This window comes from Dasypus novemcinctus, chromosome 26 (genome assembly GCF_030445035.2).
Source record: "Dasypus novemcinctus isolate mDasNov1 chromosome 26, mDasNov1.1.hap2, whole genome shotgun sequence".
NCBI lineage: Eukaryota > Metazoa > Chordata > Mammalia > Cingulata > Dasypodidae > Dasypus > Dasypus novemcinctus.
The window spans coordinates 2,449,575-2,476,503 of record NC_080698.1 but is presented as its reverse complement, the minus strand read 5'-3'; the positions used below and the strand labels follow the sequence as shown (position 1 = coordinate 2,476,503).

Genomic DNA, 26,929 nt, shown 5'->3' with positions numbered 1-26,929 from the left:
CCGCGCTGTGCACGTGCCTTGCTCGCGGGGGTGCGCGGGGCCCGGGCTGCGGCTGCTCCCGGGCAGTGCGGGCGCAGCGGGGACGCCGGGCAGGGGGCCCCACGCGCCGCCCCGAAGCCGCGCCCCGTCCCTGCCCCTGCCCCCGCCTCGGGACCCGGGGTCCTGCGGCGGCTGCGTCTGGCTTGGGGGGGCGGCGGCCCTGAGGCCCCGCAGCGCGGCGCGGCCGGTGCCCCGGGGTGCTCGAGCCGGGAGGGCGGGGGTCCGGGGCGGGGGGCCTGCGCGTCACCTCGGCTGGTGCGGCGGGGTCCCCGCCCCGGGAAGGCGCTGCCTCGCCCTCTCGTCCGCCGCCAGCCCCCGGCCCGCTGGAGGGGGGGCGGGTTCCGGCACCGCGCTGCCTGGCCGCGCCCTCCGGGGACCCCTGGGGACGCGGATCGCGTGGGGCACGGCCCTGCCTTGGAGAAGAGCCGGGCTCCCCATCGGGGGCAAGCAGACCCGCCCACGGCCGAGCCTCAGGGGATGGACGGTGTCGAGTCTCTGCCTCTGGGGCAGAGGGGGCAGGACAGGACAGGAGGGGGGGCGGAGGTCAGCAGGGAGGAGGGGGCGGCAGGGCCAGGGCGGGAGGGGGGTGGGGGCGCGGCAGGGCCAGGGCCAGGGCGGGAGGGGGGTGGGGGGCGGCAGGGGCAGGGGGCGTGTCACAGGCCTGGCTTCAGGGCCCTGCCTCGCCTTCCACTCAGGGGCCTTTTTAGCTGTGCCTTGCCCCACTTTTTAAACCCAAATGGTAGGATCCCAGGCCCTGCTCCACTTCTCCTACTTGATGTACTTTGATGATCTTAGGTCAAAAGGCAGCATTTTCTGTACTTTACCATCGTTTGGAGAGCGGGTACCCTCTGGTTTAACAGGCCCTGCTGCAGCGGTGGCATGGGGGCTGCCCCCCGGGAGCCCCAAAGGTCAGGCACGGTTGGGGTCAGGCGGGCCCTGATCTGGAGTCCCCGCTTTGGAGCAGGGGCCGCCAAGCGCCTACAAGGGCGGGACAGCTGGGTTCACGGGGAAAGGTCCAGAGGCTCCCAAACCTGTGCCCAAGGGACCCCCAGAACCCGGGCCGGGCCGCGCGGGCGGCGCCTCCGCAGGCACCAAAGCCGCGTCCCGCCAGGACACCCTCGAGGCTCCAGGAAAACCCTTGAAGCCAGCGGGGCCTGCGGGTGTGCGCGGCCGCTGGGGCGGCCTCTGGAGCCACCGGGGCGGTCAGCGAAGAGGCGCGAGCCTGTTAACGCGGGGGCGTGAGTGCACAGTGTTCCCGTAGGTAAGTATGATTTCCCCGAGGCGCTAAGCACCCGTTTTTACTTTTGTGTTCTAATTTGTGGCTCATTAGAATGATTTCCACAACAGTTACAGTGATTGAGGAATATTTTGCAATATTAACTCAGAGTACTCTTATACTTAAATATACATAGATGCTAGATGTAGTGTGTGTGAAACATGAGTCATATTGGCAACTAGGTGGACACTGAATGCTAGAATTATAAACGGTTTTATTTCTGTGAAAATGTTTAAAAAGATTTAGTGGTATTTTCAAATCAATAAATAAAAACTTCGTATTTATTTTGGCTGTAAGATTTGATATTAATTATACTTTGTGTTTGCCTTTTAATATTAATAGGTATTTTGAACATTTTAGGAAAAAACTGGAAAATTTGAAAAGTAATTTTAAAGTTTTTACTTATAGTTTTGATTAAAATATATTCAGATTTTGTGCATTCTGAGTACAATTACATTTCATATTTAACCTGAAGATCATTGTCAATAAGACACAAATTATGTGAAAACCTTGATTATAACAATTATGTTAAAATGAAGGCAAGAAAAATTTTATGGAATATCAATAAGTGAGTTCTGTAGGTCTTTAATGCCCTCCTAAATATCATTACTGCATCAGCAGAATACCCAGGTATAATGATGAAAAGTAAGTTCATTCATCTTTGATATTTTGCTTCAATCATTAGAAATGCTATAGGTTTACAAATATTTTTTAATTTTGACAATAAGAAGTGTAGCCGTTCGATATGATTATGAATTCCAAAAATAGATATTGGATTATGTTTGTAATCTGATCTGAACCTGGGCCTGATTAAGTTGTGATTAGGGCTTTGATTGGGCCACGTCATTAGGGCATTGAGTCCCCGCCCCTCGGTGGGGCAGGGCAGAGGACAGAGTTGGGGGGTTTTTGATGTTGGAGTTTTGCTTTTGGAGTTTGATGCTGAAGACTTAAGCTGGAGCCCCAGGAAGTCAGCACACAGAGGAAAGAGAAGCCAGCCCCAGAAGAGAGGAACCCTGAGCCCAAGAAGAAGCAAGACCCTGAAAGGGAGGAACTTTGAACCCGAGAGAAGCAAGACCCTGGAAGGGAGGAACCCAGGAAGCCTGAATCCTCCAGACGTCGGCAGCCATCTTGCTCCAACACGTGAAAATAGACTTTGGTGAGGGAAGTAACTTATGCCTTATGGCCTGGTGTCTGTAAACTCCCAAATAAATACCCTTTATAAAAACCAACCAATTTCTGGTATTTTGCACCACCACCCTTTGACTGACTAAAACAAAAAGGTAGAATAAAATAGTTGATTTCTGTCTTTTAAATATGTAGGCAAACAGTAAGTGAGTTTCCCAGGCTGTACAAATAGTAGAGGTGAGCCTCATCAAGAGTTGAGGCAGTTTTAGTTTTGGCTGTAACAGTTTATACTCTCAACAAAAACACGTGGCAGTGCCAGTTTTCTTACACCCTGGGTAGTGGAGTTTTATCAAAATTCTTATCTTTACCAAGCTGATGGGAGTGAAAGAGAATTTCCTTTTAGTTTCAACTTGTATTTTTTAAAAAAATTCCACCCCCCTCCCTTGCAGCTTGCTTGCTGTCTGTTCTCTGTGTTCTTCTGTGTCTGCATTTAATTTTTATTTCCACCCCCCTGGTAGCTTGTTTTATGCTGTGTCCATTCAGTGCGCACTCTTCTGTATTTCCACTTGTCTTCCTTTTTGTTGTGTCACCTTGCTGAGTTGGCTCTCCCCGGCGTGCAGGTGAGCCTGCCTTCACAAGGAGGCCCCGGGACGCGAACCCAGGGCCTCCCGTATGGTCGATGGGAGCCCAGCTGACTGAGCCACGGCCGCTTCCCTCAACTTGTATTTTTTATGTTATGCAGTTGAGCATCTGAATTTCAGTTTCTCTGAACTGTTACCCCTTCTCTTCTATTGAATTTGTGATTCTTCTTACTTGGGAGAGACATGTTGGATAGTAAGGAAATTTGCCCATGCAGATTTCCAGGAGACCTTCCCTGTCCTTCCCCTGACAGTCTGCCCAGTCGTTTTGGCAGCTTCAGCATCTCTGGACTCTCGTTGGCTCAGCAAGACCGCCATCCCGCTTGGGCTCCACTGCCCTGCGTCCAGGCTGGGTGAGCGCTCTCAGGGCAGGACTGGAGTAGACATGGGCTCGGCCCCTGGCCTCCCTTCTTGCAAGGATCAAGAGCCCTACACTGCCTGTCGCGTGAGCTGAGAACGTTTCTACCACGCTGCGTAGGTGTTTGCTGTGGGAGGGACGGTCTGGTACGAGGTGCTCCCAGCCGCCAGCCCACTTCACCACAAAGGTTACGAGGAACTCGGTCTCAACAGGTAAGAGACTGACTTTGGGCTTAGATATTTTACCGATTTAAGAAAGTTCCCATCTATTCCTATTTTAATTTTTCTCTTTTATTTAGCAAGATGAATTTCTCAAAAACCTTTTCAGTTTTTAAGAATTGCTGAATTCTATTTGCTAATATTTCGGCTTCTTCATTGAGGCCCATGTCTGAAATTGGTCTATAGGTTTACTGTGTGAATTAAATCAGTTATGTTCAATAAACATTTTGAAGTCCCATCTGTGTTAAGACAGGTGAGGGAAGTGGATGTGGCTCAACTGACAGAGCGTCCACCTACCACATGGGAGGTCCAGGGTTCAAACCCAGGGCCTCCTGACCCGTGTGGAGCTGGCCCACGCACACTGCTGATGCGCGCAAGGAATGCCGTGCCACAGAGGGGTGTCACACCTCCACGTAGGGGAGCCCCACGCGCAAGGAGTGCACCCCACCAGGAGAGCTGCCCTGTGTGACAAAAGCACAGCCTGCCCAGGAATGAGGCCGCACACACGGAGAGCTGACACAGCAAGATACGCAACAAAAAGAGACACTGATTCCCGGTGCCGCTGGCAAGAACACAAGCTGACACAGAAGAACACACAGCGAATGGACAGAGAGCAGACAACGGGGGGAGGGGGGAAGGGGAAGGGGAGAGAAATAAATAAATCTTGAAAAACAGGTGAGGCTCTGACTCAAGGGTGACAAACATTGGGGGAAGTGACTATGGTGAGTTTAAAAAGGTTCAGCAATGTTTTCCCCAGCACGTGCTACTGTTTTTTTTCCCAATGAGTAAAATGTGAGAAACATTGCCAAATTAAAAATTGGCGACATATTTAGTCTACTACCCCTAAGACTCAGGGCAAGCCACCTCCCGCCCTGGCCCAGAGGGTCGGCGCAGCCGCCGCCTCCCTCCCCCCGCAGCGCGGCTCGGGCAGCCCCACTCCTGGCCTCTCTGGAGGATGGAGTGAAGGTCAGAGCTTGTTGGCAGCACTGGCGGTTCCTGCAGGCCATGGGGACGTTTTTCACTAAGGGTCCAGGGCCTTTCTGAAAACCTGACAGTCTAAGTCCACGGGAGGGCGACACTTGGCTTTGTTGGAGCTGAAAGTTCACTGCAGGCATTAGTGTAAAGCAGGGGCTGGCAAAGCGGCCGTAAGGGACTGAGTGGCGCGAGGCTCTCTGGGCCATCCCGTCTGTCACAGGACTCACACCCCACTGGAGGCAACCCCGGCAGTCCACCAGTGAGCGCGCAGGGCTGGTTCCAACAGCTTCACTTCTTTAGGAAAAAAAGGAAAAAAGGCAACAGGCTGGACCTGGCCCATTAATCTAGCTGCCAGCCCTCGGGGCAGCACTGTGCTTTTAGTGGCATGCCCATTCGATTGGGTGGGTTTTTTTCGACTTTTAGGTAATGGAGCAGAATGGAGAATATCCCAAGCCCCCGCCCTGGCACTGTTTTGTGAAACCTTCCAGTTGTATCTGGGAGAGGAGGGAGAGGAGGGAGAGGGCGGAAAAGTCCTGGTCCGGGTGGGAGGCAGTACCTGCTAAGTCGCCTTTATCACCAACTCCCTCAGTGCCTCAAGTCGCCTCTCAGCGCGGCGCCCCCACCACCCACCCACCACCCCAGGCTGCATCGCGCCGCATCCTTTAACCACTCCTGCCGCCCCATGGGCTTCCCTGGAGAAACGGCCCAGCTACCCTTCCTCATCCTCTGGGGCCTTCAGGGACACGGAAGATACAAGCCTGAGCGGGTTTTGACACAGACCAGAGCCCAGCCCAGGGGAACCTGCTCCGACCTCCCCTCGGCGACTTCTCCGTTGTAGGTCCCTCGTCCCCTGCACGGTGCGCCCTCTCGGGCGCAGGAGCTCAGTCAGGTGGTAGCGTCGGTGGAGCACGCCTTCTCATTATTCCCAAGTGCCTTGGCTACTCTTGGCCTTTTATACGTCTAAGTGCATTTCAGAGTCACCTTGCTACATCATTTTATGTTCGTTAGGTTTTAAAATACAATGTCAAAAATAGTGACTTTAGGCAAAGCTTTGAATGTGATTCCTGGTTTTAAAGAGTGCCTTACCTGAGTGAAGTGCCCTGCCCTGGCTGTGTGTTAAAAACTAAACTAAGTTACTGAGTTAATCTCCTGATGGTGCTGGCTTCCTGCAGTGCAGGCTGCTTGTCTGTCATGCACTGGAGGCAGCACCTGAGACCTAACCACCTCATAAGGTGCACAGCTGTTTCTTCTCTAATCCTCACTGCATTTTAGACCACAGCAAAGAAATAAAAAAATTTTAAAAAAAGCCTTTACAAAAAAGGCCCTCCCCAGATGCAGCTGATTTTCAACAAAAAGGAAGAGAAGGCATATTTATCCAGTTGTTGTTATCTTAATGGAAACAGTCAATAAGAAAAAGCTCTCCCTAAACACAAACACAAGTCTTAACAAATCTGTTGGCTTTTCCCTGAGGGTGCACTAAGCTGTCAGCCCTACCGCTAGGCCGCAGGATCACCGGGCAGGCAACACGCGAGGCGGCTCACTCTGGCATCAGACTTTGCCGAAATAAACCTGAACCTACTTACCAGTTCAAAGCGGCGTTGAAGGAACTCCCCTGTCGAAATGAGCTGCACCTGTGAAGGCGCTGCAAGTCCAAGTCCAGGTGAAGTCGTCATTATTTTAATGGCTGGAAACCACCTGAAGGGGTACAGGCCAGACGCCTCTCTGGAATTGTTTTACTCTAATGTTCCTTTCAGCTGGTTATAAAAATGACTGTACAGCAGGAGGCGAGGCTGAGGGAGCCTTGGCCACACGCTCTAAGGCCGGAGAACGGCAGAACCTCTCCTCTCATTTGCCCAGAATGGTCAAAGCCAAAACGCTTTTTTTCCTCCCAGCACAATTTAACTGAGAGCCAAGTGCTAAAGAAATGTGGCAAACAGTATCACCTAGAAAGAACGCTCTATCATTACAACTTAAGTTACAGGCATAGCTTGTTTTCTTGGCTTCACAGGTATGTGGCAACCGCGCGGTGCTCCTGCGCCGAGGCAGTCCCTCAGCAGCACGTGCTTATTTCACGTCTTGGTGTCACACTTTGGTGATTCTCACAATATTTAAAACTATCATTCTTTCTGCCATGGTGACTGTCACCCTTGTGACGGTCGTGGAGCACCGTGAGCTGCGCCCATGTGAGGCGTGGCTGTTCCCTCCCCCGCCTTCCCCCTGGAGTCCTGCAAGGGCCGCTCGTGTTCCTGTGTGAGGCGGCGGCTCACGCCTCTCACTGTAAATCACAAGGTAGAGATGAGTAAGCTCAGTGAGGAGGGCAGGTCAAACGCCAAGACAGGCCTTGCCTGTGTTACCCAAGCTGTGAATGCAAAGGAAAGTTCTTGAAGGAAATTAAAAGTGTTACCCCATGAGGAATTTTATTACTGAAATAATGAAAATGCTTTAATGATTGAACTGATGAACATACAACAATGTGATTATACCAAATGCCACTGACTGTACACTTTGGATAAACTATGTGCTTTATTAATACGTATCAATAAAATTGATTTTAAAACAGTACTGCCCCAATGAACATGCAAATAAATGATAGACAAAGCCTAACAGCCTTATTGCTGATGTGGAGGTTGAGTGCGCCATTTGGAAGCTCAAACCAGCCACATTTCCTTCAGCCAAAGCCTAATCCAGAGCAAGGCGCGCTCCAGGTCTATGAAGTCTGAGAGGTGAGGAAGCAGCAGGCGGAGCTGGCAGAGCAGTTCATGAGATTTAAGGAAAGCCACCTCCGTAACATGAAAGTGCAAGGTGAAGCAGCAAATGCTCATGTAGAAGCTGCAGCAAGTTATCCAGGAGACGTAGCTAGTGGTTGCACTAGATAGATTTTCAGTGTGGACGAAACAGCCTCGACTGGAAGATGCTAGCTCGGACTTTCACAGCTAGCGAGAAGCCGAGTGTCTGGCTTCAAGAACAGGCCGAATCTCTAGTTAGGCACCTAGTGACTAAGTTGACACCAATGTTTATTTACCATTCTGAGAATCGAGGGCCCTTAAGAATTATGCTAAATCCTCTCTCTGTGCTCCAGGAAAGAAATAACAAAGCTGGGATGACAGCACATCTGCTTACAACACGGTTTACTGGATATTTTAAGCCCAGTGTTGAGACTTACTGCTCAGAAAAAAAGATGCCTTTCAAAATACGGCTGCTCACTGACAACGCACCGGGGCACCCAAGAGCGCCAGTGGAGAGGGACGTCGGAGTCGGGCGTTTTCATGCCTGAGACAATGTCCATTTTGCAGCCCATGGATCAAGGAGTAGTTTTGACTTTGTCTTATTTAAGAAATACATTTTGTAAGGCTACAGCACCTCTAGGTAGCAATTCCTCTGATGGATTCTAGGCAAAGTAAATGGAAAACTTTCTGGAAAAGATTCATTATTTTAGGTACCATTATGAACATCTGATTCACAGGAGAAGGTCAAAATAACACGCGTTTGGAAGGAAGAAGTTACTTACAACTCAAGGATGCACAATGAAAGCGGATCCTTGTGATGGCACCTACACCTGGTGAAGATGCTATGAACACTGTTGGCATAATGTAAGTCTTTTATTTCATCACTTTAGCGGAGAAGGCAGTGGCAGGGCTGGCTCCAGTTTTGAAAAGTACTACTATGGAGAACCTTTCTGCATGTTGTCTTATTTTAAGTATCGGCCACCACCAGCCCAGACTTCAGCAGCCACCACAGAGACCTGCCTGCTCCAGAAGAGACACTGACTCGCTGGAGGTTCATTCAGATGATCACTTAAAATGCAGTGGTACTGGGAAGCGGACTTGGCCCAGTGGTTAGGGCGTCCGCCTACCACAGGGGAGGTTCAAGGTTCAAACCCCAGGCCTCCCTGACCCGTGTGGAGCTGGCCCATGCGCAGTGCTGATGCGCGCAAGGAGTGCCCTGCCACGCAGGGGGTGTCCCCCGCATAGGGGAGCCCCATGCCGTAACGAGAGCTGCCCAGCACCAAAGAAAGTGCAGCCTGCCCAGGAGTGGCGCTGCACACACCGAGAGCTGACATAGCAAAATGACGCAAAAAAGAGACTCAGATTCCCAGTGCTACTGATAAGGATAGAACTGGTCACAGAAGAACACACAGTGAATGGACACAGACAGCAGACAACTGGAGAGGGGGAGAGAAATAAATAAAAATAAATAATCCTTAAAAAAAAATGTAGTGCAACAAAGTGTAACTATGGTGTGTGCACCCACAGACATAATGCTACTGCCCGCTTCAACCACAGCATAAACATAACTTAAATGCACTGGAAGAAATCTGACTTGCTTTACTGCAGTTATCTGGAACAAACCCAACACACAGTATCCCAAGGTACGCATGCCTGTATTTCACTATCTTTCCCCAGGATGAAGACGATTTGAATAAACGCATCATTCACACAAACCATGTAACAACAAGGAAAAAAGGTGACACAATCAAATGAATTAAAAGTTTAATTCTGAACCATTTTTATAACCGCAGTTTCTCTTAAGCATTGTATCACAGCAGGTTACAACAACTTTGGGATAAAAGGCAACTGGTAAACTGTCCAAAACAAGGTTTGAAATAACACCTTACTGACCCCTACCCATACATATCCCAAATAAAGTTTTTGATCAAAAACATGAAATAGATCCACCTGCTTATTTTAAGCATATTAAAAAGGAAACTAATTGGACCATTTCTATTTGTCTATTTTATACAAAAAGGCTACACAATGTTACACTTTATTCAGATTACAATTAGAGTGATTATGAATTAGTGTTCTATACCATTACTCAAATCTTAAAAATTAGAAATTGCTGAAGCAGTATTCACTATAACTTAACACTACAAGAGACTTAAAAACTAACAGTTACTGCAAAAAAATAAAAATAAAAAAAGCTACTTAAAAGCAAGCAAAGTCAGTACCATTACAGATATTAAAAAAAAAAAATCTTTTAACAAGCAAGGCTAGGATTTGATAAATTCCATCTTGTGATCCATTCTTGTGCATTCTTCACTCCTTGAGTCACTCCCAAAATCCATTTGTATTGTTACTCCTCGACCAAAAAGGACCAGAACAAAAAGTTTACTTCAGTTGTTCCCATAGGAAACTCAGCTTGGTCAGTGTGTCAGGCACTTTCTGAGATACCAGCCCACCCCCGAGCCCCCTCAGCCATGCTACAGGCCAATCACAATGCAAGTTCAGACAATACAGCTGTATAAAGAGAGAAAGGCTGCTATTAATGTTTAAAACAGTAAATGTTTCTCATTTGAGTATTAAGTTGCAAAAGCTGTGGCAAAAACATTAAAGTTAATAGCTTCCACACATGACCATGTAACAACCAGAAATCTGAGAACATTCAAATGTTCCAAGACATCTCCTGTCGAAGTATGTATTTGTTTTTGTGGCAGATTTAGAGAGGCCTAAACCACTCCCACCCCACCAACCAAGTCTTCCTGAAGTTCTGTAGGCAGAGTGAAAGTATTTTACCCAAGCTGGCTGTTTAAACTTCTTACCTAAAGGATGATTTACAGGTCAGTATCAAACCAGGCCAGCTGATTGCTGTCGCCCGGAGGCAGCCCATCCATGAGGTCCTGGGCGTGCCCCAGGTCTGGCAGCCCGTCCACCGGGTAGTCGGCACCAGGGTGATGGCCCCCCATCTCGTGCTCCATCATGGGGTCCATCCCCAAGGCATCCTGTCCGTAGCCAGCAGAGTGGAAAGAACGATAGCTGGGATCTACACGAGTCAGGCAGGGGCGGCAACAAAACGGTAAGGAGGGGGAGAGAAACAGTCACGTTAGCACTGAAGTTAGGGCATCCAAGGAGAGCAAACTCGTTGGTTTTTCTTTCTAGCTTTTCTCAGCCATTAGCAACTCAATGCCAACCTCACAACTGCCAGTAGCCAGGCTACCCATGAGGCTACAAAGACAAAGTACATCTCCACCAGAGGCAGGACAGCAGGTTCTGGCCACATGAGTCTACCCCCGAATGTTCTGCTGTTGCCCTGGTGGAGACGCAGGGTGCCTGAGCACCCAGCATCGACCTCACGGGCAGAAGGTCTGTAGATGGGATCTGTTAGAAAGCCCAGATGACATCCACAGTGGAACAATTTCCAACAAAACCTCAATATGTTTTATCTTAAGGGCTGGCAACTCTTACCTGTCTAGCTAAGAAGCCTATGAGCGTTAAGGGATTTAGGAAGCTGTGAAGCTGGACTAGATTACACAAGTTGAAATGAACAGCACAGCTGCCAGTGGTTGCCTCCGTCTTCCATCTCCATTACCCAGATTTGAACTAACTTTTCAAAAAACAAATCTATGATAGTACAAATATATAAATTACCCACCCCAGATCTGAGCCTGGGGACAGTTTCCCATATTCTCACTTCCCTGGGTAGATTGTGGCACAGGTTTAATGGGTTCCCTGGCCAGAAAGAATTAAAAGCCCAGGCGAACTGTAGCATCCTACGCTGCACAGCCAGCAGCAGGAGCCTGTGCTTGCTGGCGTGATCCTGGTGCTTGGTCAGTATGTGCCTCTGAATTCCCTGTATTCCATTAGGATACTGTTGCTGACTCTGGAATGAAGGAGCTGCCTTTAACTGTAGCCACAAGTAGCATCTTCCAATACTGGTTTCCCAGATGAGCAGAGAGGCTCTTTGGAGAAAGCTTTGGAACTTTAGCTCAATCTGGAGTTAACTGAGAAACGTGAGGCACGTACCGTCCTGGCGATATCCAAGGGGTTCTCCCTGGGCACCAATGTCAAGTCCAAGATCAGCAGTCTAAACCAAGAGGCACAAAGCTGGTTAGGAAACAAGTGGAAGCCCTTCGAAACCGAACGCCCTCAAGATTAACCACTGGTATCTAGAGAAATAGGTTCTCTTTGCACATATCATTAAAAACATCCACTAATTTAGTCTTTTAGCAAATACATACCAAGTACCTACTATTTGCCTAATACAGTAGTAAATAAAACAGAAGCCCCCACCTCCAACATTTTTATGGGAGAACGCACGCCATGAGAGCAGCTGTGGGGCTGAGGCGACAGGAGGCCTGAGGGTCCCTGGGTGACAGCCGAGCCCTGCACCTCCCTTACTGGGCCTCAGGACTGCCAGCCAGCGACAGACACATGAGTAAGAGCTTCACAAAACCAAGTTATTCGCTTTAACAACCTGAACAGTTGAGCTGACAAGAGGCACAATCTGGTTTACAGTTCTAACAGAATCACTCTGGAAATTATGCTGACTTGGTGGGGTGGTTAAAGGGTTGGGGGTAGGAGTGGGGGGTGGGGAGCAAATAGGGAAACAAGACCACCAAAGAAACACGGGACAGCAGGGGCTTGAAGAGGATGGACAGAGGCAGTGAGAAGAGGGCAGGGCTGAGGAGAGCCTACAGGGGTGGCTGACAAACAGGATCACTTATTTGAAAGAAAGAGCAACCAAGGATCTCCAAGATCTTTAGCCTAGCCGACTGGAAGGGCAAAGCTGCCATTAGCTGAGAAGACGACTATTAAGAGCAGCAGCAGGTTTGGGGAAGGAGGTGGGTGGCCAAGTTCAGAGCTCAAGTGCGGACATGTTAACAGGACGCCTCTTAAAAACTAACATATTACTCGGTGTTTGGTAATTTGCTTTTTTCCCACCCACCTAACAATATATAGGATTTTCCCCCATGCATTCAACAAACATAATACATTATATAACTGTATATCCTAGTTGGTCATTATGGGCTGGGTTATAGAAACCCCCGAAGTGGTCGTAATTTTATTAGACACAATGTTTCAATGAACACCTCTCTATGGGTTCATAGTGAGGACAAATTCATTGCAAGTATTCAAAGAGATGAAGTTGAATATTTATAATAAAGATGGATAAACTGACCTAGTAGTACTAGTTTAAACACCAATCAACAACATTTAATAACATTTTCATCCATCTCCCTTTTGAATTCTAATGTTAACACAGCTTTTTTGCAATGGTTCTAATGGGCTGTTCACAGCTTGGAATTTTTCCGCGGAGCAGCTGGCTTGAATTTCCTCCTCCTGGACAGTCAAGTGAGGTGCAGTCAGTGCGGAGGCGAGTGAAACACTTCCCTGGGTTCTTGGTTTGGGCAGTTTGCTGCTGCAGGAAACCACTGGAGGTGCTCGCACGCCTACCTCATTCCAGGCCATTGGTTCCGTTCTGAAGAGCGAACTGGTCAGCTCCACCGAAAGCCGTTTCTTGTAATCCTGTGGCTTGTCCTCAGACATTCGGAACAAAACAGCAGCTGCGTATGTTGCTGGGAGGGGAAGGGAAGAAAGGCCTTGAGAAGCTGAGGGCGCCGCGGCACACGGCGCTCAGGCTCGCGCTCCTTGGGTACTCACCCACGCCCTCGTTCCTAGAATGAAGTAACTCTGTCAGAGGAGCCGTGGCTCCCTCGGCTTCAATGGCTTCTGCAGCCTCCTTGTCCTGCGCAAGCTCACAGAGCACCCCGGCAGCGACTCTCTGAATATTTTCAATGGGAGAATAAAGCAGCTAAGGAAAAAACACACACACAAAACCTAATCAAATCTTAAGTTAAAACATGGCAGGCATCCCACTGTAGTGCAAACAGCCCCAATTTGGAGCAGGACTGGCATTCATATTGTATTAAATTATATACCCACATTTATAACCTAGTATTTAGCTAATTTATCTCAATCCTTGGTTTTCTAGAATTTTTTAGCTATGACTCTCTTCTCAGAGAGAATTTTAATTGAGTGAAGATTGGGAAAACCTGGAGATGGGCTTCCACCCACACTGAGCACTTCAAGTGGCATCGGGAGTCTCTTTCCTGTTTCTTGAGGCTCCAGATCCAAGAGTTCTCCCTGTACTTTCTAAGAAAACCAAAGGGGATTTTCATAAAATGAAATGAATTCCACTTGTAAGATATTACCTATTGTTCTTTTTTTTAATACTTTGGCAGGGGGTATGGGCAGGGCACTGGTGATGGTGTTTTATTTTATTTTTTAATAAAGTAATGGTGAGAGTAGATGAAAAACTAAATGCCCATGTCCCTATTTTGGTCCCTAACTTTCTGAAATTTGCAGAGCATTAACATACTGAAACACTCCTCACACCCACTTACGAACGACGCACCTGCACAAACAACGGAATGGTGTTGAGGCCTCGGATGACGATGCGGTTGTGAACGTCCCGAGCGAGGATGTGCAGGGCCCCAGTGCAGCCTTCGACGATTTCCTCCATGCGGACTCCCTCCTGCCGGGAGAAGCACGTCAAGCGACAGGCGCCCGCCTCTCTGAAGAGGACCCGCTACGGAGGCTTCCTGCTCTTACCAGAGTCACCAGACTGCAGGTGTTCTCATTATTTACCCAAAGTTCCCCCATAATTTGCAATTAAGCTCAGGAATAAAGACTTAATTCAGGTGACTGTCACTGAAAGGGAGCCTCACAGCAGCACCGATTCCAAGCAACACCCCCTCCCTCACACAACACCGTGCCAGAGGCGGCGTGAGGACACCTCTGGACTCCAGAGGACTTTCCCACAGCGAGTGCACCGACCATTCTGGGTAAGAAGATGTGGAAGAGAAGACACAGAGACGAGAAAGCACTGCTCAGGCCATGCCAATGCTTTTCTTTCACAAGAACACTGTACAGGCACTCAGTGAAAACAGCTAAGCTGCTTCTGAGCTGCCAGCAGAAAAACCACTCCCTTACCCTTTCCAAAACACGCTTCCATGGCTATCCAACGACAGCCCGCACAGGAGAAGGAAGTCAGCTTTCACAACTGTCAGCACCATTTGCTTCCCTTATTTTTGGGTTTTAAAAAAAGTTACAATTCTGCTAATTTAGCAGCTTTTTAAAACAATTTGTGTGATGACATAAAGACTTTCTTCCCACAGAACAGATTTTAAAATAAAAACTGCCTTTTGCATTCTATTAGACCAAGCCATGGAGTCAGGCCAGTACCAAAAGTATCAAGTGGAGAAAGCCAAAGCCCTCTAAAATGAATATATACACTTAAAAACGAGCAATGTGGGTGGGATCTCCAAAATCTCTTCTGGGAGGGTTCACCCTTCTTTTCTCAAGTAACCTAATTAAATTACAACTCCTTGAAAGGTCTGAGTCTTAAAGTATATCTTCAGGAATCAGAATCATCTTTACTTGTAATAAAGCTCATTTCAAGACTGCAAACTTAACATCAAAGGCTTACGCTGAGATTATGGGTAGATTTCAGAAACTCTACTACTTATTCCTGAAATGTGTTGATACTTTATTTTTACTACTGTGAAAAGAGTTTAAATCTTTCCAGGAAGAGATACTCAAAAGACGTGTTAAATATTTATAGGCAAAACTCAGGATGTTGTGGGGGATGGGAGACTCTGAAATCACAGATTTGGGTTCAATTATGGCTCTGCTATTTCCCAAAGAGATGAACCTCTATAGGGATTAAATGGGAATATTGTACGAAGTGCCTAACCACAGAGGAGCAAATCAGGTCCCACACGCCCCTGGGAAGACACAATGCAGAAGGCAAGGCCAAAGGCTGGCACCCATCACTAGGCGCCCGCTATTCCTTTTCTTCTCTGCAGCCACAGAAATGATGTCAGTCTGGTTGGTCATAAGCGGCTCTCTGGGAGTGGGTAGATGGAGAAAGCCTAAGATCAAAAAACTCCAGGAACCTATGGCTATCTGCATTCCTTTTCAAAAGCAGGTGTCACCTACCACAAACTGCTGCTGTGTTCCACCCATGGAGGTGCGGCGCTGAGTGTCCTGATGTGCACGAACCAGCAACTGAACCAGCCGTGGAATGGCACCCTGCTCACGCAAAGGCGCGTGATTCGCTGGGCAGAGGGCGAGGTTTCGAATCAACCCAACAGTAGCCTGCAGGTAACAAGGAAGAATAAAGAATGAGCTGGCACACAACTCAACAACCTTGTCCTCAGCCTCAAATCCTGTATCAAATGAAAGTAGCACTGACCACACATACGAGACTTTCAGAAGCCCACCCCTGACCCCCTTGGCAGGAAGGAATACAACTGTCCATCAATCCCTTGCGCCCAGGAAGCCACCCAGTAGCTGGAGCCAGCCAATCCTGCAACTTTCTACTCTGGTTGACAGTGTACCTTTATCAGAGGCCAATGAGACGGTGGATGTAGGAGCTTAACCACAACTGGTAATCCATAGTGAAGGCGAACAGCATTCTGGGCCATCTCTGCTTCCTGGTGTCGACTGGTCAGATGACGAAGCGCACAGATGGCAGGCTCAGTGATGTCTTCCCTGTCACCAGCACGAAGGACAGTGCGCACAAGAGCCTCTATTCCACCCACTTGGCACACCATCATCTTGTTCTTGTAATTATTGCAAGTGAGGTTAGAAAGGATTCCAGCTGCACAGGTTACCACATTTATATCATCTGAACCCAGAAGCTGAACAAGAGTCCCAAGAAGACCTTCCATTCCTTCCTATGGAGATAAAACAAGGGCTCAGTATATACTCAACTTGACCATCACCAAGGCACAGATTTAATCAGAATTTACCTGTTTAGTGGCAGCATCTGAAAGATTTCTAAGAGTCCAAAGACAGTTCTGAACAAGGCGCTGACTTGGATCTGTCAGGTGAAGTCCTAAGGCTTGCATTCCACCTAGAAAATTTAAAAAGTATCTGTGGCAGTAACTATTATCTGGAAATTCCTATCAGCCCTAAACGGCTTCTCGAGTCTGAGAAAATGTGACTCCATTTCCAAGGCTTACCACGCCACCTATTTTATTTCCTCTCATTTTCTAAGCGCTTGCCTTTCCAAAATTCCAGTTCACCTCACAGTGACAATTTCTGCCAAACATCTATTGTTCTTTCACTATGTGGGAAAAGCCTTCATTCATCTTCCCGCTAGGTAATAACCTATTATTTCCTTTCATCCAATCATTTCTAGAAATATTTGAGTGTCAGATCCTGTTCTGGGAGTTGAGGCACATGGTGAGCAAAATACTGAAATACCCTAACTCCACTCATGGATCTTACAGTCTAGCTGTAGGGGAAAGAGACAATGAACAATACACAATTGATAGAGTAAAACTACACAGGATGTCAGGTGGTATTAAGTGCTACAGAGAAAAACAAGACAGGAAGAGGGTAAGTAGGTCCCCAGTGTGAATGTGACACCTGAGCAAAGCCCTGAAGAAGCTACATAGATTCCTGCCAGGGACTGTAGAAAAGTCATTGACTCCAAGGCACCTACTGCAAAGTTTACAACCTCCCGTCATCGAGGACCTTTAATGAGGGGTGTCTACTCTCAGAGCAGCACAAGTGGGAGCCCGACTTCCCTTGCACCAGCTGGATTTCACCCACCCCTGATTCAAATCACTTCTGAATGCAGTAAGAAACGTTCTCCTTGTTTATCCTTCATGCCCGTTTCATTTCCTCCAAGTAGGTTAGGCTTACTTGCTGTAATTCTCATGGCACCCTGTACTTTTCCTTCATAACATTTAACACAGCTAATTACATCCACCTCCTCTCCTAGACAGGAATCGTGCCTACCTGGTTTCCCTCAAAGTAGCTCCATCTGCTAACAGTGTCTTGCACAAGGCTGACGTTCAGTAAATGTTAAGTAACTAGAGACTCCCTCCACCTTCTCACCCTCGCAGACTTCAGTTAACTGTGAGAAAGTGGATCTTAATGCCAGACACCCATCTGAACTACCTTTAAGACTTCAAAAAGCACAACCCCCACACACATTCTCATTCAACAGGTGTTGGGTGAGAGGCCCCTGAGCCTGAGTGCTCCCCCACTTCCCTCTTTTCCCTGCTGCTTATACTAAGAAAGCAATTCCCCCATCTCCAACCCTGGCTTCCCTGGCATTCCAACACCATGCATTTCCAGCTACCTAATGACCTTTTAGTCACTTCAAACAGGTCAGTGCTTTAAATGATCTTGTAGCAAAAATTAACACTCCTTTATGATAGTTCATTTATCTTCAAGGTTCCACTGTTCTAACCACAAAGCCTCAACCATTTACGGGCCCTCCTTTAGCCCCTACATCGCTATATTCTATGGCTTCTCCCAGAAGCTTCACACACTCATCACCTGCCATTTATTTCTAACACTGAATACGTCATTCTAGAAATGCACAACACATCTAAGAAACTGGTCTGTGGCCTTGGTTGTCAAACTGCTAACTTATACTGCTCAACCACCACGGGTGGCTTCTCATTACGACAAGCTCAACGACAAGGTCAAATTCTTTAGTATGACCTTGAAAACCCTTTACAATTCGGAACCCACCTAGCTTTCCAGACTGACCTAAGTATTCTACATCTGTAGTTCCAAAGATGGGGGCATATATGAATAAACATCTTCCGGGGCCTCAAACATCCTGCATCCAGTTCATCAATCTCATCCTGGGCCATTCACCTCATCACTCCCCAGGTTCTAGTTAGACTTTCTCTTCAGCACCTGGAATTACATTCTTTCCTACCCTCCAGACAAGCACAGGATGTTTCTTTTCTCTGCTGGGAGGCACAGAACAGGATCCCTTCCATCCTGTGGTCTCCATTTAAGATCCCCTTCTCAGACAGGCCCTCCTGCCCCTTCCAACTAACTGGCCAACCCCCCACATGTTAATTCTGAATCACTATCCACTGTTTCTCTCTCAAAACTCATTCCAACTTGTACCCACCCTTTTTGCATATTTTTGCCACCCTTACCAGACTGAGAATAAGTACAGGGACCACGTCTGTTTTGTTACCCAGTGTACATCATGTGCCTATTACAGCGCTTAAAGCACATTAGGTGGTGATTTTCAGAATAAATGTCAGAATAACCTGGGAACTTCTGAAAAAAGGAAGATTCCCAGGCCTCTAATCCCACACATTTCCAGCTACCTATACTAATCTTGTCACTTCAAAAAGTCAGTTGATAAAATGATCCTGAGACCAAAAAAAAGTTAAAAAAAATTCTCAAGCAAAATTACTCTTAGTATGTGGGGGAAAAATAGGTGTCATCAATCCTACACTTTGTATTTTTCCTTTTCCAATTCTTATCTGAAGCTTGTTTGAAAGTCCAGGTAGAAGTTATTGGCGGGGGAGGGGGGGGGCACTTACTGAAGGAAGAAAGGATACCTGGTTGTTAAAGAGTAACCTGCAGCAGCATTCACTTCTCACCTGTGCCATCAGGCACGTAATATAAACTGCCACATACAAGGTGTCTTGTTAAAAATACTTAGATGGAACAGAAAAAACTATTGTTCATATTAGACCGCTTACTCACTGACGACACAGAATCAGTGCAAATAATGCTCACGAGCATCTAACAAATCAAGGAAATTATCTTGCCACATACAACTGCACTCCAACAGAATTCGTCATAACACAATTCCACCCACACAGTCATGGTTTGGTAGCAAAGTAAATAATGGATATGCCCAAAATCAAAATTCAAAACAAATTTCATCACGCCAAGTATGAGATGCTATGCTGATGGGTAAAAGGAACTCTGCATAAACTAACTTTGCACAGCACCAGCGCAGGTGGCAAGGAGAACTCAGGCCGCGACCACGAGCAGCAGCTGCACTGCGCAGGCCGCCTGTCCAGCCCACTGAGGTCCCGCCCCAGCACCTCCTCCCAGGGAAGGGGCTCGACCCGCAACCACAGGCGCGTGTCCTCACCAGCTTCCACGATCGCCGGCTTGTTACTCGAGCAGACGGACAGCACCTTCAGCACCCTGCTGGTGGTCCACAGCAGCTTCTCGTAAGTGTAGGTCCTCATGATGTTGACCAAGGCCTGGGGGCCCCCGCTAGCCAGGATGATCAGCTAGAAGACGATTGTGCGCTGTTAGCCACGGAGTCCTGACCGAAGCCTGAGGAAAACCCTGTCACCACGCTGCTGCCCTGGTCTCAAGGGTATTCTTGGATCCCAGTGCCCAGACCACCACCCCAGGCCCTTCTAGGACATTCCACTCTAATCCCAGCATTCCAGTCCTACCAAGGATGCATCAGTTCTGGCCTAATTCCCTTCTTCCCATTCTGATCACAGCAAAAGAGGAGAGAAAGGGGGAAAAAACACCCAAAACCAGAAACCACGTTGGTAGGTAACAGTAATCCCCAAATATGAAAGTTGTATTTATAGCACAGAAGAACCCTGAAGACATCTTGGTGACATCTTGAGTGAAATAAGCCAGACACAGAAGGACAAATAGTGTATGATTTCTTATATAAGAAATACTTAATAGAAGCAAATTCAGAGACAGAGAAAGCAGATCAGTGGTCACGAAGGGCTGGGAGAGGGGGACTGCTGCTCGATGGGTGCAAACTCCTGCCGGGGATGATGATAAAATGCTCTGGAAACAGTGGTGAAAATTACACAACCCTGTCAACATACTTACTGTCACAGAGTTGTACACTTAATAGGAAAAAAGAAAAAGGAAACAAAAAAACCTAATAAATTGAAAATTTAAACCTGAAGGGACACTTAAAACCCCTGCTCATTTGGCTCTTTTTCTTTTCCTATACATCGCCACCACGGAACAGTCGTTCACTCTTGCCCACCACTTCCCTGCTTAGCACCACCTTCCTGCCCTGCCCCAATTTTCTAAAAACAACTTTTATAGCTTCATGCCTCTGCTGAAAAGTCTGTTTCCCATTGCTCTTACCAAGAGGTCCAAAATCCTTAACACGCTCTACACAGTTCCGTGGGACCTGCCCTGCACACCTCCACTAGCCTCTCTGCATTTCCTAAGTTGCTGAAGCTCACGTGCTCCTCCCGCTTTAGGGCTCTCACAGGCGTCACTTCTGCCCCTGACCGTCATCTCGTCAATAAACCCCTTCTCATCCTCGAGTCAGGCTCGACCCACTTCCTCTAAGAGGCTTCACTACCCTGAAGCTGGATCTAGTCATCTGATCCGTGCTCTCATCACCTCCTAACCCAAGAACTAAACAGTAATTACAGTCTTTAAATGTGTATCTCCCACTCGAGAACGAAAACTCTGAGAACCGTGCCTGCTACATCCCTAGTGCCTAGCACAGCGCCTTACATGGACACTCAACTATCTAAAGGAATACTTGGCCAACTTTTCTAAGATAAAGGGTGAGGCATACTACAGACTGGCAAGAGTTCAGAGTGCCATGACACTGCAGGTCCCCAATGTTCCATGACAACCACACTGAACAGAGACAATTTTTTTACCTTGCTTTCTTGATTGCCATAAGCTAAAATCTGGAGGCAGTCTGTTGTGATAGCCAAGAATTTCACATTTGTTTTGTTGAGCAAGGCAACCATTTTCTGTAGCCCGCCAGCTAAACGCACTGCCATTTTAGCTCCTTCTTGATGCAATAAAAGGTTGTGGAGAGTTGTAATGGCATAAAACAATACAGAATCCACTGGTGAACTGAGAAGAAGAAAAAAAGCCTCGTCAGAAATGCTGGATTGCTCTCATCTTACTTTTCGGCTTCAGGCATTCAGACCATGTTATCTTACCCAAGCATCTTCACCAGAGCAGGGATGCCCCCAGACTTAAAAATGGCCAGCAAGCCCTCACGGTGATGGGAAAGGTTGTGCAAGGTCCCAGCAGTGCATCGGGCGGTTTCCACATCGTTTGTATTTTGCATGGTGCGCACGATAGCAGACACCATCTGCGGAGAACGCATGATGGCGTGTCTGGAAGCTTCCTTCTTGGAAAGCTGATGGACCATAACTGCAGCCTTGTTAACCACCACCTACAATTCAGGAATCAAGAGACATCGTTAGTTTTCAAATACTGACACTGGATACACTTTTTGAGCCTATTTCCTTGAGAATTTCTTTCAAAGTAAATTGAAAAGGCAGCCCCATCCCTGCTTACCTGGTCCTCGTCATTCAGCAGTTTTGTCAGTTCGGGTATTGCACGTGTGGCAAGTTCAGCATCATCTTGGTAGTTAATCAAATTCACAACTGCATGCTTTAGCATCTGGGATGGTTCAGCCAAGCGCTGGACATTGGTGGGATGAGCTGCATCAAACTGTGTAGATGGGATCTGCATACCCTCATCTAACGTCTCAGGGAACATAGCAGCTCGCACTCTCTGAGCTCGTGTCATGGCGTACTGTCCATCAATATCTGAAAAAGTTAAATTCAACACTCACTATCCACAGGTCAGCATTTACCTGAATATTTGCTATCCTAAAGGGTTAATTTGATAGTGCAAATCACTCCCTTTTCTTCAGTACACCATTTCAAGTTATTACACACTGACTTTTTAATAAGCAATCATTAATTCTCAAAACTGCATTTGAATTTTCAGTAAGGCAATATTGTTCTTACCAGCTACTTGTTCTTGAGTGAAGGACTGAGAAAATCCCTGTTCCCACTCATACAAGACTTGGCTGGTATCGACATCTTCCTCCTCAGGATTGCCTTTGCCACTCAGAGAAGGAGCCGTGGTCGTGGCACCAGAATGGATCCCAGAGTCCAGGTAAGACTGCTGCTGCCAGTGACTAACGGCTGCTTTTCTGTCTGGTTCCATGGCCATGTCCAACTCCATCAAATCAGCTGTAAAAATAAAACAGTGTAAGCATTATCATCATGGATAACTTATCTTAAATTTAAAGAAAATCTGTGATATGGCCCACTGAGATATTTTTAGGATTAAAGTGAAATCTGAAAGACAGCCACAAAACAACAAAACGATAGCAAGGATTAGCTCAGTGAGGAAGTATCTACATCGTGGAGTCCACCTAAACGTTGCTCACTGAATCAGGAGAAGGACGCTTACTGCATCCAGTGCCAAACAGATGCCTGCTGGCGGCTGGTTTGCTATTTCACCAAGCCATTAGGTATAGTGAGAGCAGAAAATGGAGAAGAGGTAGCCTGACAAATAAGCAGAAAGAGAGGAAAGCAGAGGAATCTGAGCCAGACTGGGTGAATGGAAATGAAACAGAACCCCAATACAGAAACCAAAAAGACTTAAGACACAAACCTTGGGTAGCCATTGTCCACACAGGATTTTCAAAACCTTTGTACAGTATACTTCAGATATCCTAAAAAAGTAAATCAAAAGCCATAAGTACATAAACTTAAGTTTGATTTTAACATTCATAAATCACTAGGGATGGCCTGCTAAATATCAGATTATCCAGAAACACAAGTCCAAAATGCTCCTTTACCATGATATAGTGAAATAGACTTCAAGTCTCCTCCAGACACCTCAACCACAGCTCCACCACTGCTGAATTTTTAAGTGAAAATTCCTCTTTAACAAACACCTCTTTTTAAGAGAATTATAAAGTCAGATACACAGAACATCAAAAGTATAATTACCTGTAATGATGAAAGCCAGGGGCAGGGGGTATTGGGTGGGGAGAGGAACTATTTAAAATCAGCTGCTCCTTGAGTTTCCAAAACTCTCACCTTTTTAACCTCTCACAGAAAATTCATATGCACCATTGGGACTTAAACACCAAATTTTCATTAAACGAATCAGCTTTTTTCTTTATTGACACATATAATGCCACCCCAAATACTTCCACAAAGCCTGTGATTTGGGTGTCTAAGTTGCAAGTGAGTTTTTAGACCCTTGCTAAATAAAATAATTTTGCAAATCAAAGTTTGCAAAACAAATAAAAGCATCTTTATTAAGTAAGCTTTCTCAAATTTAAATTTTATTATAAAAATATTAGCTGTATCCAGCCAATCACTAAGGACCCAATCCCAGAGTTCCCCACCAACCAAGGTTTACCAAACATTTCAGGAATGCTTACAGCATGAAAGGAAAAAGTTCAAGGAAAAAAAAAAAAAGAGAGAGAAACTGACTCCAGAAGAATAAGAACCTTAAAATCTCTTAAACCATAAAGGAGAAACAAAGAGACAAGGAAATGAGAGAGATCAAAGCTCTTATTAATAGATATTTCAAAAAGAATTACAAGAAGTGGCTGTGGCTCAGGTGATTGGGCTTCCGCCTACCAGATGGAAGGACCAGGGTTCTATCCCTGGGGCCTCCTGGTGGGGAAAAAAAAGCATGCCCAGGCAGTGAGCCAAGCGCCTGCACGAGTGCCTGTGTGCCGTGCCGAGTGCCCGAGCAAGTGAGTCACACATCAAGATGATGACACGAGAGAGAAACATGGGGAGAGTCAAGGCGAGGTGTAACAGAAATCAGGAACTGAGGTGGCTCAAGTGACAGGGAAGCGCTCTCTCCACATCAGAGGTCCCCAGGGTTGAATCCTGGTGAATCCTAGAAGTGAAAAATGAGAAGGCAAAAAGAAAAACAGATACAAAAGATCACACAGCGAATGGACACAGCAAAACAGCAGGATGGGGAGGAGGGGAAAAAATAAGCAAAGAAAATGTAGGAAAGCCCACTGCAAACCAAGCAACATAAAGGGAGGGGAGGGGAAATGTGCTTAAAAATTATGAATTTCTGAGGTATGATGGGGCATTTTCAGGACTTGGGAGTTGTCCTCAATGAAACTGCAGGGACAGATACAGGACATTTATATATCCAGCCATAACCAACTGAATGGACTGGAGAGAGTGTAAACTACAGTATAAACTATAATCCATTTTGTGCAGCAGTGCTCCAAAATGTGTTCACCAAATGCAATGAATGTACCACAATGACGAAAGAGGTTGTTGATGTAGGAGGAGTGGGGATGTGTGTGGGAACCTCTTACATCTTTTTTTAATTTTTACTTTTTATCCCCCCCACCAAGTTGTCTGCTCTGTGTCCACTCACTGTGTGTGTGTTCTTCTGTGACCACTTCTATCCTTATAGGCGGCACCAAGAATGTGTGGCATTTTTTTTCTTCTTCTTTATTTTAAATATTACATTCAAAAAGTATGAGGTCCCCATATACCTCCCACACCACCCATCCCACATCAACAGACTCTTCCATCATTGTGGCACATCCTCTGCACCTGGCAAATACATTCTGGAGAACCACCGCAACACATGGACAGTGGTCCAGACTGTAGTCCACTTTCTCCCCCAGGCCACCCAGTGGGCCACGACAGGACACACAACATTCAGCATCCGACCCTACAGCACTACCTAGGACAACTCCAAATCTGAAAATGCCCCCACCTGTGTTTCTTTTTGCTGCGTCATCTTGTGTCACCTCTGTGTGTGTGCGGCGCCATTCTTGGGCTGCACTTTGTTTCGCGCTGGGCGGCTCTCCTTACAGGGCGCACTCCTTGCGTGTGGGGCTCCCCTACGCGGGGGACACCCCTGCGTGGCACGGCACTCCTTGTGCGCATTAGCACCGCGCATGGGCCAGCTCCATGAAGGTCAAGGAGGCCTGGGGTTTGAACTTTGGACCTCTCATGTGGTGGCCAGACACCCTATCCATTGGGTCAAGTCCACTTCCCTCTTTTTTTTTTAAAGATTTATTTTTATTTTATTTAATTCCCCCTCTCCCCCGGTTGTCTGTTCTTTGTGTCTATTTGCTGTGTCTTGTTTCTTTTGTCCGCTTCTGTTGTCGTCAGCGGCACCGGAAGTGTGGGTGGCATCACTCCTGGGCAGGCTGCACTTTCTTTCATGCTGGGCAGCTCTCCTTACAGGCCGCACTCCTTGCGCGGGGGACACCCCCGCGTGGCACGGCTCTCCTTGCGCGCATCAGCACTGCACGTGGGCCAGCTCCACACGGGTCAAGGAGGCCCGGGGTTTGAACCGTGGACCTCTCGTGGTAGACGGACGCCCTAACCACTGGGCCAGGTCCGTTTCCCAAGTCCACTTCCCTTATATCTCAATGTAACCTTTTGTGTGATCTATGTATCTTTAAAAAAAAAAGTTAAAAAAATTATGAAGTTCTGAATACTCCAAGACGCAAATGATCACTAACTACAGACTACATTAAATTGCTGGATGTCCTGCTAGCTTCCTCACCGCCAAGCGGTGCTTTGACAAAGAGAATGCCGTGGGAGCGGCCAACTTCTCCCAAGTCTTCCCATCAGTCTAATGAAGTGGTGGGCACATCCATCTGGATTTCATGTTTAATGAAAACATACTCTTGCCAATTACAGCATTTTGTAAAGAATACCTGAAAATTCCTCTATTTCTGATTTAAACCCTATAAAGGTTTAGAAAAATATATATCCTTTATATATAATATCTACCCAAAGAAAAAGTTCATCCAGAATCAAGCAATAAAGTATTACTAAAAGTAATTTTTCTTCAGCATTCCTAACAGTACTACTCAAGCACACTAGATATTTTCCTTACTTTTTATTATGAAAAATTTTAAATATACAGAAAAGTACACAATTGTATAATGAACACCTACATAACTGTAACCGATACTTAACAACTGATAATACCTTACTATATTTATTCCTCTTCTGCAAAATCCTTTTAAAGTAAATTATAGACATTAGGATATTATACCACTATAAAAAATAAGGGTGTTTTCCTACCACTCATAATACCATCATGAAAGCCAACGAGACTTGCTAGCTGCTACTTAATTCCACAATAAATGAGTATTGAGATTCCACTTTAAGCAGCCTTTTGACAAAGTCTAGGTGAGAATTCGTGACATAATTTTTACAGAAGGCTCTGTACAAATGGTCAGTTCACCAAGGCCTTGAAAGCATAACTGTTTTCTCCAACTCTCAACAAATACACCAATTAGCATTATAGAGACATTTACATCCATTTTAATGGATCAGCATGATAAAGCTGAACAGAAAATAATTCAGTTTAACTAAATTTCAATAAAAGTGGCCATTAAAATTATAAACAAAAACTACTACCCAATACACAGACCAGTTAGAAAAATAAAATCACAAAAAGATTATATTCATAATAGCAACAATAAAAACATACTTTTCTGAGGTACATATAAGATTAAATGGACAGATATGTCTTGTTCTTGACTAAAAAAAATCTGTACTGTAAAATGTCAGTTTTCCCCAAAACTATTTTATAAACCCAATGTACTCTCCCCATCCCACCCCCGCCCCCAGAATTACCAAGGAGATATTTCAGGATTGAAAATTATTCTCAAGTTGCCTTAGAATGAAAGTGTGAGGATAATCAAAATCCTGGAATAACTTATAAGCAAGGGAGCAGTTCTATCAGATATTAAAATACAACGTAAATAAATAGTAACAGCAATTAACGTTTTATGTTATGGAGGAGGAATGGATAAGTGACTACGGGAAGCAGAAAAATACAAAGACATAATGTGGCAATTTAATAAATATGGTAATACTGCAATAAATGGGATAAAGTTAGATTATTTGATAAATAAAATTAGTTTACCATTCTAAAAACATTTCCTTTTGTCCTTATTTCACTACATCCAAATTAACCCACAATGATCAAATATAAACAATAATATGGGT

The 26,929-nt window shown here is 46.3% G+C and overlaps 1 protein-coding gene across 10 annotated transcripts in view; it reads right to left on the bottom strand.

Moving 5' to 3' along the window:
- Positions 1–9,102: 9,102 nt before the first annotated feature.
- CTNNB1 (catenin beta 1) overlaps positions 9,103–26,929 on the bottom strand; it is a 33,387-nt gene continuing 15,560 nt past the window's right edge. For 4 of the 10 annotated variants that reach the window (XM_058288202.1, XM_058288207.1, XM_058288206.1 and 1 more), the window contains 15 exons: positions 22,569–22,629; positions 21,914–22,141; positions 21,456–21,709; positions 21,092–21,330; positions 20,801–21,002; positions 19,285–19,429; positions 16,163–16,266; positions 15,749–16,087; positions 15,348–15,506; positions 13,762–13,881; positions 13,008–13,158; positions 12,801–12,922; positions 11,370–11,430; positions 10,169–10,389; positions 9,103–9,708 (listed from right to left, as the gene is read on the bottom strand). In XM_058288202.1, the coding sequence (XP_058144185.1) occupies positions 10,181–10,389; positions 11,370–11,430; positions 12,801–12,922; positions 13,008–13,158; positions 13,762–13,881; positions 15,348–15,506; positions 15,749–16,087; positions 16,163–16,266; positions 19,285–19,429; positions 20,801–21,002; positions 21,092–21,330; positions 21,456–21,709; positions 21,914–22,141; positions 22,569–22,581 (2,346 nt within the window). In that variant the 5' untranslated portion in view covers positions 22,582–22,629 and the 3' untranslated portion in view covers positions 9,103–9,708; positions 10,169–10,180. Of the gene's footprint in view, positions 10,390–11,369; positions 11,431–12,800; positions 12,923–13,007; positions 13,159–13,761; positions 13,882–15,347; positions 15,507–15,748; positions 16,088–16,162; positions 16,267–19,284; positions 19,430–20,800; positions 21,003–21,091; positions 21,331–21,455; positions 21,710–21,913; positions 22,142–22,568; positions 22,630–26,929 lie in introns of all 10 variants that reach the window. The other 6 variants (XM_058288199.2, XM_058288200.1, XM_058288203.1 and 3 more) reach the window with 2 other exon arrangements.